We start from the raw sequence: 13,094 nt of genomic DNA on the forward strand, positions 1-13,094 counted from the left end.
TTATGCCAGTAATGACGTGATTCTGTTGATGTGTGTGTGTGTGTGTGTGTGTGTGTGTGTGTGTGTGTGTGTGTGTGTGTGTGTGTGTGTGTGTCAGCTTCTCTTCACAAACACTCAGTCCAGAGTTCACCTTTCACTCTTACACTCTTACACTCTTACACTCACACTCACACACACTCCTGTCAGTTTCTTCTGGACGTCGCGATGGACTTCAAGAACAGGAAGAAACAGAAGCTTCTCCTGGTGAGTCGAGACTCTTCTTCTGCTCAGTGTTGCTGAATCAGTGCTGTTACTCCTCCTGTGAGATCCGTGTGCTATTGCTGTCGCTCCTGAAGGATCCGCGAGATTTCATGAAGCTCGAATCACGTCTGAGCCACATATTCACAGAGCTGGGTTATTTCTCACACACACACACACACACACACACACACACACACACACAAGGGGCCTGCTAATATTTGTTCTTGTTTAAAACTTAATTTTGAAACATTTCTCATAAAACAAGACTCAGTGTCTGAAATGTTGTGCGTCTCCAGTGAGTGTATCTTGGTTTAAGATGTATCTGTGCTGGAGAGATGATGAGCGTATAAACCCGTTGTCTGCCGTGTGACGCACAGGTTCTCCAGTGTGTTCAGTGTAAAACAGTGCAGTGAAGTGTCGAAATACAAAGTCTGAACCGGTTTACTGCGCCGCTTCAGTTTTATGGACCTACACCTGACATGTGTGATAACATGACGTGTGATAAACAGAAGAACGGTCCTCGTCCACAGGAAACATGTTAATATTACTGTAACGCTTCAGTTCTGCTGAAGATGAAATAACTCACGGTTTATTTACACAGACCCAAACACACAGCGTACTAACCAGTCGACTGAAGGAGGAGGAGCTTAAACACACGCTGGTGATCAGTGTTAGTTTCCACGGTAACTGAGGAGTGTTAGTTTCCACGGTAACTGAGGAGTGTTAGTTTCCACGGTAACTGATGACTGTTAGTTTCCACGGTAACTGATGAGTGTTAGTTTCCACGGTCACTGATGACTGTTAGTTTCCACGGTAACTGATGAGTGTTAGTTTCCACGGTCACTGATGACTGTTAGTTTCCACGGTCACTGATGACTGTTAGTAAGTTTCCATGGTAACTGATGACTGTTAGTAAGTTTCCATGGTAACTGATGAGTGTTAGTTTCCATGGTAACTGATGAGTGTTAGTTTCCATGGTAACTGATGAGTGTTAGTTTCCACGGTAACTGATGACTGTTAGTTAGTTTCCACGGTCACTGATGAGTGTTAGTTTCCACGGTAACTGATGACTGTTAGTTAGTTTCCATGGTAACTGATGAGTGTTAGTTTCCACGGTAACTGATGACTGTTAGTTAGTTTCCATGGTAACTGATGAGTGTTAGTTTCCACGGTCACTGATGACTGTTAGTAAGTTTCCATGGTAACTGATGAATGTTAGTTTCCACGGTAACTGATGAGTGTTAGTTTCCACGGTAACTGATGACTGTTAGTTAGTTTCCATGGTAACTGATGAGTGTTAGTTTCCACGGTAACTGATGACTGTTAGTTAGTTTCCACGGTCACTGATGACTGTTAGTAAGTTTCCATGGTAACTGATGACTGTTAGTTAGTTTCCACGGTCACTGATGAGTGTTAGTTTCCACGGTAACTGATGACTGTTAGTTAGTTTCCACGGTCACTGATGAGTGTTAGTTTCCACGGTAACTGATGACTGTTAGTTAGTTTCCATGGTAACTGATGAGTGTTAGTTAACACGGTAACTGATGACTGTTAGTTAGTTTCCATGGTAACTGATAAGTGTTAGTTTCCACGGTAACTGATGACTGTTAGTTAGTTTCCATGGTAACTGATGAGTGTTAGTTTCCACGGTCACTGATGACTGTTAGTAAGTTTCCATGGTAACTGATGAGTGTTAGTTTCCATGGTAACTGATGAGTGTTAGTTTCCACGGTAACTGATGACTGTTAGTTAGTTTCCACGGTCACTGATGAGTGTTAGTTTCCACGGTAACTGATGACTGTTAGTTAGTTTCCATGGTAACTGATGAGTGTTAGTTTCCACGGTCACTGATGACTGTTAGTAAGTTTCCATGGTAACTGATGAGTGTTAGTTTCCATGGTAACTGATGAGTGTTAGTTTCCACGGTAACTGATGACTGTTAGTTAGTTTCCACGGTCACTGATGAGTGTTAGTTTCCACGGTAACTGATGACTGTTAGTTAGTTTCCATGGTAACTGATGAGTGTTAGTTTCCACGGTCACTGATGACTGTTAGTAAGTTTCCATGGTAACTGATGAGTGTTAGTTTCCATGGTAACTGATGAGTGTTAGTTTCCACGGTAACTGATGACTGTTAGTTAGTTTCCACGGTCACTGATGAGTGTTAGTTTCCACGGTAACTGATGACTGTTAGTTAGTTTCCATGGTCACTGATGAGTGTTAGTTTCCACGGTAACTGATGACTGTTAGTTTCCATGGTAACTGATGAGTGTTAGTTTACACGGTAACTGATGACTGTTAGTTAGTTTCCATGGTAACTGATGAGTGTTAGTTTCCATGGTAACTGATGAATGTTAGTTAGTTTCCACGGTCACTGATGAGTGTTAGTTTCCATGGTCACTGATGACTGTTAGTTTCCACGGTAACTGATGACTGTTAGTTTCCACGGTAACTGATGAGTGTTAGTTTCCACGGTAACTGATGACTGTTAGTTTCCACGGTAACTGATGAGTGGCGGGAAACCAGGACAGAGGAACACAAACAGAAGGTCCATAAAATCTAAAACAAACAGAACATAATGCTGACAATTATATGGTTATTTAAATTATGAAATGAATTTGTAAGTATGCAACACAGAGGAGTTTGTTGAATTAAATTAAATTAAATTAAATTTAATGTGTAAAAATACAATAATAATTGTAAAGTGTTTTTGTGTGACCCTGATTCACTATAGCCTGTTATACGTGTTTACATTAGCCCTGACGCGATGGTCATTCGTCACTCGCTCGTGTGTGTGTCGTCATATATTCATCCGCACAACTGCAAACAATGTTCCTCTGCAAAATGCATGTAGTTCTGCTTTTGACCTCTAGAGGGACAACAGTTGCATTGTGTGCCTTTAACGTGTGCATCCGCTGCATAAACACTGCCACTATATTAATACGTTTATTAAGAACTAGTCAACTAGCTGTTAGTCAAGGGTTAATCAGTCACGCTCAGATTCTGTGTGTCTGTGGAGCTTCTTAAAGAACAAGAGTTAGAAAACCTGAGAATAGTCAGGGGGCCAATTCTGAAAAGGGCTTCCGTTAAGACTTTTGCGGACGTGTTTTGGTACAAGCTGTCACCCTATTTTTTTAGTTAGAAGAGACCCATAGGTAAGATATTAGGGTGGTTGTCAAGCTGAATTTTTTTTTGTGTGACTTGTACAAGCAATTTCAGGCCATTTTTTTGGTTTCCTGCTCAACACGACATGCCAACAGTAAATGTTGAATATCTCCACAACCACAAGGACCATATTCATAAAAATGGTATCAAATGAAAGCCAACACTCATGGGATGTCTGCTGAAGTGTCAGAATGAACATTTATTGTACAGTGTAAGAGACAACAGAACTAGAACATGAAAAAAACTATCTCCGCCTAAAGAGAACCAGTTTTCAAAGTGAATATCAGCTTGGAAACATAACCAAGTATCCCAAAACCTCTATCAATCAGTACCCATATCTATGGGAATGAGTCAAGCCAAGTTTAAAGCTTGTAGGGAGAGACAGTGCAATGCTGCACAAGTTATAATACTTTAATGTCAAGGCGGAAATTTAGAACTGTAGATGATGGTCTATGGTGCTATTTGACTTAATTAGTGTACCAGGTTGTAACACAAATTATATTACATTCACATATCACTATAGTTATTAATTCCATCCTAACAAAACTGCTCTCTCACTTCTTTAGGGTTGGGGGTTAGTAACTAGTTAGTAGTAATAACTATGTAATAGTCGTATGGCAAAGGTATGTTTTTCCCCATCAAAGCAGTGGCTCTCAGGTTGGCAGAGGTTGGCTCTCAGGTTGTCAGTCTCATCCCTTTGAGACTGAATGGATTGAATAAGCAAGGTCAAGCTAAGCGCAATGCAAATAATGGTGTGTGTCTATTATATTGCAAAAATATTGCACAATATTATACTACAATAATCTCCAGAAAGAGCACAAAGACACCACTTCCTGAAAAATCACTTCAATCAAAGGGCTTTATCTTGGCTGTATTTTCCATATTTGTCTTGACAAATGAAACATTGTTCCCAATCAATATCTCTTCCTATTTGTTTTTCTTTGGACGCTAGGCTTACAGCTTCCTCTGGATCCATGTTATCTCATCTGAAGGCAAATAGATTTGTCACTACACTAGTCTGATTGGTTTCTGAGTGGATCACTACAATGTCCTCTGACATAAGCTGAGGGCTTTGCTATCTAACAAACTTATTAATGCTTTTAGCTATAGCAGACTGTAAAATAGGCTGCTGTGCAGCAAATAAATTAAAAACTATATTTCCATTACACATCTGCACAAAACTTAATTTACCTATTAGTAAGTAAGCTAGTAATTATGAAAGTAAATTAGCCTAGCTATACACTCACCTAAAGGATTATTAGGAACACCTGTTCAATTTCTCATTAATGAAATTATCTAATCAACCAATAACATGGCAGTTGCTTCAATGCATTTAGGGGTGTGGTCCTGGTCAAGACAATCTCCTGAACTCCAAACTGAATGTCAGAATGGGAAAGAAAGGTGATTTAAGCAATTTTGAGCGTGGCATGGTTGTTGGTGCCAGACGGGCCGGTCTGAGTATTTCACAATCTGCTCAGTTACTGGGATTTTCACGCACAACCATTTCTAGGGTTTACAAAGAATGGTGTGAAAAGGGAAAACATCCAGTATGCGGCAGTCCTGTGGGCGAAAATGCCTTGTTGATGCTAGAGGTCAGAGGAGAATGGGCCGACTGATTCAAGCTGATAGAAGAGCAACTTTGACTGAAATAACCACTCGTTACACCCGAGGTATGCAGCAAAGCATTTGTGAAGCCACAACACGCACAACCTTGAGGCGGATGGGCTACAACAGCAGAAGACCCCACCGGGTACCACTCATCTCCACTACAAATAGGAAAAAGAGGCTACAATTTGCACGAGCTCACCAAAATTGGACAGTTGAAGACTGGAAAAATGTTGCCTGGTCTGATGAGTCTCGATTTCTGTTGAGACATTCAGATGGTAGAGTCAGAATTTGGCGTAAACAGAATGAGAACATGGATCCATCATGCCTTGTTACCACTGTGCAGGCTGGTGGTGGTGGTGTAATGGTGTGGGGGATGTTTTCTTGGCACACTTTAGGCCCCTTAGTGCCATTGGGCATCGTTTAAATGCCAAGGCCTACCTGAGCATTGTTTCTGACCATGTCCATCCCTTTATGACCACCATGTACCCATCCTCTGATGGCTACTTCCAGCAGGATAATGCACCATGTCACAAAGCTCAAATCATTTCAGATTGGTTTCTTGAACATGACAATGAGTTCACTGTACTAAAATGGCCCCCACAGTCACCAGATCTCAACCCAATAGAGCATCTTTGGGATGTGGTGGAACGGGAGCTTCGTGCCCTGGATGTGCATCCCACAAATCTCCATCAACTGCAAGATGCTATCCTATCAATATGGGCCAACATTTCTAAAGAATAAGGGTGTCACGATTTCGATTTTAAATCGAAATCGATCGAAATTAATGCTCAATCTCGATTATCGAATCAAAAAATGGAATCGTCAATGCTGCCACGCCCCATATGTCACGGCAGCTCGGCTTGCCTGTAATAGGTAAAACTCTTTTTCTCGAGAATATTGAAGCCTTTATTTTAACCCTTTAAAACCGGATGTGTCGTCGACGACACCGCCAACCAAGCTGTATTCATGTCACTGTAACTCTTTAACCGTTTGCACTATCAAAATAATTCAAATAGTTCCTGAAAGTAAACATCATGAGCTTTTCGACAATATAAGGCTTATTACGATAATGTCATGCTTTCCGTCTGCAAATGACAGCAGCGCGGGATGGAAGGATTTGAACAGAGATATGACGCAAGTGTTAGACAGCAGAAGAGGGGATTGGGATGATTTTTTATGTAAACTTGGGAGGCGGATGGCCGTTACTCTTTCATTTATCTAAGCATGTATGTGTGCGTGCCTATGAATGTGTGCGTGTGTATGAAAAAAAAAAAGTGTCCTAAATGAAAACTGTGCAACCCAATGTAACAAAAGACTTGTAAATATGTATTATAGTTCATTTTTCAACTTTAAAGTGTTAGTTTCTTTCGTTCATGATTTTTTTCTTCTGTTTTTTTTTCAAAATAAAAATCTGTAAATTTATTCTCGTTTTTTTTATTTTTGTCTATTTAAATTCTATTTACAAACACACCACACACAATAATGGTCAATAACTGTAATTTGTTGAAAGCTTATCTTTTTCTCAAAAAGATGACACCTTGCACATGAAGATAGCACATTGTTTTAGAATTTTACAGTCAAAAAATCAAATTATGTGAAAAACACCTATTTTAGCTTCAGGTCCTAAAGGGTTAAAACACATTGCAGCTGCACAGCGAGAGCATCATATCTCGTCTGAGCGAGCTGATTGTCTGCGCTGCGGCAACTGCACGAACCTATGGCGAGTTAGCAGTGGCGTACGGTCCAATGGGAGCGCATGGCGCCCTGCCAACCTCGAGCGCGCCAATTTGGACGTGGCTGGAGGGTATAATTCGCAAAAAACTCGCCAAAGGATTTTAGGTTTAAATCGACTGAAGCGAAGTACCTGATATGAGCGAAATAGCGCGGCAAGGCAAAGCAGTACTCGTTCCCTTATCTCTAAGGGAACCGAGGTTACGCAAGTAACCAAGTAGCCTACGTTCCCTTACGAGAACGTTCTCTCGTACTGCGTTGCAAACGCTGTGGGAACCCAATTTAAAACGGCGTGCTATTCGCCTGTGACTGCTCTGAGGAGTCCAGGGAGCCCCGGGACTATAATAGCCAGGTAATAGGTTATATTGTTTAAGTTTCCAATTGACTGAAAATATAAGTTATTGTTACATTATGTTGTTAATAAACGTTTTAAATTTGACAATGTAGTGTGTGGTATTGCGAACAAAGGTCAGATATTATTATATTGCATAAAAGTCTTAAAATGGCATAGCTTGTGCTTTCAATTTATTTTTTTAAAATCGAGAATCGAATCGAACCGTGACTTTAGAATCGAAAATGTAATCGAATCGAGGATTTGGAGAATCGGGACACCCTTACTAAAGAATGCTTTCAGCACCTTGTTGAATCAATGCCACGTAGAATAAAGGCAGTTCTGAAGGCGAAAGGGGGTCAAACACAGTATTAGTATGGTGTTCCTAATAATCCTTTAGGTGAGTGTATGTCTGGTAAGTATATAGCTAGTGGGAAAACAGTTTAGCTTACCTGTTTCTGGCAACATTTGATGGTAGAATGGTAGAATCTTGAGGTAAATGTTTGTGTAGACAAATAGATCAAGTTAATCTGTTGTGTGATTGTGTGATTCACTCCTTTATAAAGTTTTGTTCAGACTGTACTGTTGACACCTGCTGTGATCATCTTCTCTGGATCTGCTGCCTCAATCTACTGCCAAATCACAGCTGCGCTGACACAACAGTGCCCCTTGTGGTGTGATACTCTTGTGGCATTTATTGATTATTATTTTTTAATTATCATGCTTGCACATAAGTTGGATTATATTGCACATTTGCCCAAAATTACAATAGGTAACATGGAAGAAAATGGAAGCACTTTGGGGAAAAAAATCCGCTTTTACCACTTTTAAGAATATAGTGTTAAAATGGACAAAAAAACATTTTCTAAGCTGACAACCTGGCTAGAACACATGTTGAGGGGATAAATATTAATACTGGATAGGTTGTATACTTGTACCAAAAAGTGTCCGACAAAGTTTTAATATCAGTTTTGGCCCCCTGACTAGAAGATGAATGTAGACGACCCATGGTGTGCAGATTCCTCTCAGTCTCTGAATGCTTATGAGATATTGTCTAATATATCAGCAGAATCTTTATTGATGCATTCAGAACTGAAGTGAAGCCTGTGATGTTTTAATCTCTCTCTCTCTCTGTGTGTGTGTGTGTGTGTGTGTGTGTGTGTGTGTGCAGCTGTCAGTGCTGTTGGCGGTGTGTGTGCTCGTGATTATTCTGGGTTTGGGTTTAGGTCTCGGTCTCCAGCTGCAAGACTGCAGGAATAAAGATAAAGGTGAGAAACAACTTAGATATCACACCTTATATTTTGCTTATAGAAAATGATATAAAATCAAATCCACATGTCTAACCAAGTGCTCCAAAAATGAAGCCAAAAGTTTTTAAAGTACGGTTTCTATGGTAACACAATGTCCATTTTGTAAACTGTTTTCACAGGATGAACTTTAAGTGTTAACTGGCAGTTAAAAGGTTAATTTGGAAAAAAATATTAAAAAATACACAAGAATAATAATAAAAAAACAATAATTAATCAATAATTGCATTTCAGTTGCATATTTTAGTTAAAAAAAGGTTCATTAATATATAATATAATTTGATTTTTGTTTTCTTTAATTGATTTTGTAGTAAAATAATGACCTGAGGCTGTATTACAGAAACTTCTGTTTTGAATTTTCTGATACTAATTTAGAATCCATACAAATGTCATTTACGTCTTTTAGTTGGCAAGTAGTTTTCAAGACTCCTGTAAATGCAACCATTAGTAGATATATTCACGCTGATTGTGATAAGTGCACTTTTTGTAATACATCACTTGAAGACATTGAACATTTATTTTTATATTGCCCTTTTTCTATTTCTTTTTGGACTGACTTTAAAATAGATATGACAAAAAAATTGAACAGATGTCTTAATTTAGACCCTCATGACATTTTACTTTGTTTCCAAAACCCATCTTTTTCTGAAAAACAAAATTATATAATTAATCTTTTTATCATTTTGGCGAAATTTTATATTCATAAGACAAAAATAACTCAAAAGAAACCCTCCTTTATTGCCTTCTATAACACTGATCTAACAATATATTTTGAAACTCTTTCAAACATGAGATCACAAAATAAAAAGCTTATAAAAACAATACAAATATTAAAGCTTTTCAATTACATATAACTGCCCTGATATTTTATACTTATATTTTTGTATTTGTTCTTATGTTTATGTTTATTTTTTATTTTTGTTTATCTGGTAAAATATTTTGAGCTGTATTGTTAATACTTTGTAACCATTATTTTTTTTTTTTTGCATTGTACTTAAAGTCCCCATGAAATCAAAATTGACCCTATTTACTTTGTTAGCGCATATTACTAGTCTTGTGGTGAACAATTAATCCGTGCAAGAAAATATTTAAAAAAAAATTTTTACCATGGTAATCTTTAATCAAAATCTGAAAATGCCCCTCCCCTCTGCATTGGAGGACCTTCTCTGATGACGTAGGTTTGAGGAATTGGTTTGGGCAACGCGTAACCTCAAACCGTTAGTCTGCTACGAGCAGAGATGGAGAGGAGGAGCGCTAGAGTAAAACCCTGCCCTCTGTTCAATATTCCGTTTCACTGGGAAATACGTCATAACACTGGAGAAAAGTCGTTTGCAACTTCCGGTTCACGGGGACTTTAAATGTTTTTGTATTTGAACTGACTAAATAAAAAAAAAATAAAAAAGTAGTTTTCAAGACTGCGCATGTGCGAACGAGAACGCTGAATCTGCAAACCGAGCAAAATAACTGAGAAAAATGAGAATTAGTCCTCAGATGCATGTCCGTAATTTATAGTAAAACATCTTGTGTTAATTCGATCTCAAACAGATTCATTAAAATTAAGTGTGTTAAATAAGGTTGAACCACTTTGCGACAGTGCAGTTTCGGGAAACAGTCTTGTCTAGCTAGTTGATTTCTTCAAGTGAAGCAGCGAGTTACAGCGGTCGGTGTGTGTGTGTGTGTGTGTGTGTGTGTGTGTGTGTGTAGAAGTGTCAGCGTCCTGCAGGAACCGTTGCTACGAGCCGTTCGACGCGGACTCCCGCTCCTGCCGCTGTGACGCGCAGTGTGTGGACACCGGAAGCTGTTGCTATGACTACCGGGACATCTGCCTCCTGCCCTGTGAGTGACCGCCTCACACCGACACCACAGAGGAGCTGTGTGTGGCCAGACCTTTGACATTTATCCTTAAAACCTACTAGTCTCTATTTTCATGCTACTAGTGCTTATTCTTTAGGTACTAGTGCCTATTTGTTAGATACAAGTTTATTCATTAGATACTAGTACTTATTCCAATAGTGACTAGTAACTATTCTTTTGTTGCTAATAACAAATTATTATTTTTGCCATTGCCTTCTATGGGGATCTGTCAGTCAGATATCAACTATTCAGTTCTGACTAGTGTGTATTCCAGTTGTGACTAGTACCTATTTATTAGATACTAGTATTTATCTTACTAGTAACATTTGGAATAAATACTAGTATCTAATAAATAGGTACTAGTCACAACTGGAATACACACTAGTCAGAACTGAATAGTTGATATCTGACTGACAGATCCCCATAGAAGGCAATGGCAAAAATAATAATTTGTTATTAGCAACAAAAGAATAGTTACTAGTCACTATTGGAATAAGTACTAGTATCTTAGGCACTTTTATCTAATGAATAAGTACTAGTATCATGAAAATAGCTAGTAGGTTTTAAGGATTAAAGGGGGGGTGAAATGCTCATTTTCACTCAATCTCCTGTTAATCTTGAGTACCTATAGAGTAATATTGCATCCTTCATATCTCCAAAAAGTCTTTTGTTTTATTATATTTTTAATTGAAAGATTGGCTGTACCGAGTCTTTCCGGAAACAAACGAGCGGCTGGGGGCGGGCCGTGTGGGCGGAGCTAAAGCTGTGCTAACGCGCCGAGCTAACAACACACAGAGACATTTGTTCAACAGTTTTACTCACCGTTCCAACGCACGACCGCGAACCTTTCTTTGTGACTGCTCGATCCTTAAGCATTAGACGATCTGGGCTTTGTTTATAAAACAATCATCGTCGAAATGCAGGGAACAACAGTCTTACACAACTCCGTTTATGCTCAGGAAAACAAACTCCATCCACTGGTGCCTTAACGCTGGGTTCTTTGGGAATCTGTGCAGGGTTGTCTTGCCCTGGCAACCAAAAACACACTTCTTTGGTGACACTGACTTCCCAAAAGCCGGACAGGGCGCTTTGATGGCGAACTGCTTTCGCTCTCTCTGTCTGCTCTACGAGTGCGCGCGCGCCCGCGATCTTACCGGAGAAGTGCCCTTAGGACCCGTATAAGGAAATTCCGCTCTATCTTACGTAAGACAGAGCCATACTCGAAAAAAACTTTCCGAAACTTGTGACAAACCGGAAGGAGTATTTTTGGAACAAAAATACTCCTTCAAACGTACAACTTAGTTTTTGAAACTTTGTCCATGTTTAGCATGGGAATCCAACTCTTTACCAGTGTAAAAAACTCAGTATGCATGAAATAGCATTTCACCCCCCCTTTAATGTTAAAGGGCTTGCCATAAACTGTGTGTTTTCTGAGCATCTGCTCGCTCTTTACACACACTTACTGATCGTTACATGTCTGTCCCTCACGGACACCAAGCTAAAGTGCGCAACTCTGGCAGATATTCAACTAATGCTGTAAATGAGCCGTGTGTGTGTGTGTGTGTGTGTGTGTGTGTGTGTCACAGCTCAGGTCTGGGAGTGTACGGCGCTGCGCTGTGGAGAGACGCGCCTGTCGGACAGCAAGTGCCACTGTTCTGAGGACTGTGCGAGCGCCGGGGACTGTTGCTCCAACTACAACAGCGTCTGCAAGGGTGAGTCTCCATCATCTGCACACACACACACACACACACACACACACACAGACTCACAACTACACACGTAACGGTACAGTGGACACATATTTGTTTTGAAGTTATAAATAAATAAATTAATTGTTTCCATCTTTCTACTTCAAAATGTTTGATGCAGGAGACACACAGTGGGTTGAGGATGAGTGTGTGGACATGAACGCAGCCAAATGCCCTGCCAGGTGACACACACACACACACACACACACACGCACACACACACACACGCACACACGCAAACACACCCACACACGCACTTCACAGACTCACTTTGCCATTTTCATCTCCTCTGATTCTGCTGAGAAACTTCCAGAAAAGTTCCACTTCATTGTCGTGACTCGTGTGTGTGTGTGTGTGTGTGTGTGTGTGTTTGACCTTTCGTCAATCTCTCCACATGAAGGACTTCCACTGAACTAAATAAACGAATACACTAAAATAAACTAAATAAACTAATACAAATATTAAGGACAGCAAAACCAGAGACCAGCCATATTACACATGTGAAGCCTGATTATGAAACAATAGTCCGGAAAATCCAATGTTTTGAATTGAAGGAAATATGAATCTGAAGGAAAAAACAGCTCAATTTAATCAGAGACTCAAACTGAGCAGAAATATTCTGTTCTCTGCAGATCGGTGCAAGTCAGTGAGATCTTTACAACAGAACAGCAGAAACTGACATAAGACGCATATAAATATCAATATCTGCCAGTAATATGTCTTAGTAAGATCATATTTAAATGCAAACACTCTCATGCACACACACACACACACACTATATAGTTTAATAATATGTCCTATGTCCTTAATATGTCCTTAACACAAAACTGAACATAAAAACACTACATTTAAACACAGACATAAATTGGCCCATTTTTAAAGCCTTTTTAACTAGTAAAATAGTTAATAAAAGAGTGAAGTTTTAAGATATAGTCTATCATTAGTTTAATGCTCAGAGTTTATGATCTTACACTGTAAAAAAAAAACCTCAACCCAGTAAAATGTAAAAGTTCAAATGAATTTCTGCATTACAAGATTAAAAGTGAAGTCATCACAATCTTTCAACCGCTTTGAATTCAATTACTGGTGAAGAAAAGCCCGTTAAAAGTCA

The 13,094-nt window shown here is 39.3% G+C and overlaps 1 protein-coding gene across 1 annotated transcript in view; it reads left to right on the forward strand.

Moving 5' to 3' along the window:
- Positions 1–125: 125 nt before the first annotated feature.
- The window catches only part of LOC308697489 (venom phosphodiesterase CdcPDE), a 61,052-nt gene continuing 48,083 nt past the window's right edge, over positions 126–13,094 (forward strand). The window contains exons 1-5 of the mRNA XM_081376769.1: positions 126–243; positions 8,246–8,342; positions 10,086–10,217; positions 11,822–11,947; positions 12,105–12,165. Of these exons, the coding sequence (XP_081232895.1) occupies positions 205–243; positions 8,246–8,342; positions 10,086–10,217; positions 11,822–11,947; positions 12,105–12,165 (455 nt within the window). The 5' untranslated portion in view covers positions 126–204. The remainder of the gene's footprint in view (positions 244–8,245; positions 8,343–10,085; positions 10,218–11,821; positions 11,948–12,104; positions 12,166–13,094) is intronic.

Source organism: Scardinius erythrophthalmus, assembly GCF_964197995.2.
Source record: "Scardinius erythrophthalmus genome assembly, chromosome: 10".
Taxonomy (NCBI): domain Eukaryota; kingdom Metazoa; phylum Chordata; class Actinopteri; order Cypriniformes; family Leuciscidae; genus Scardinius; species Scardinius erythrophthalmus.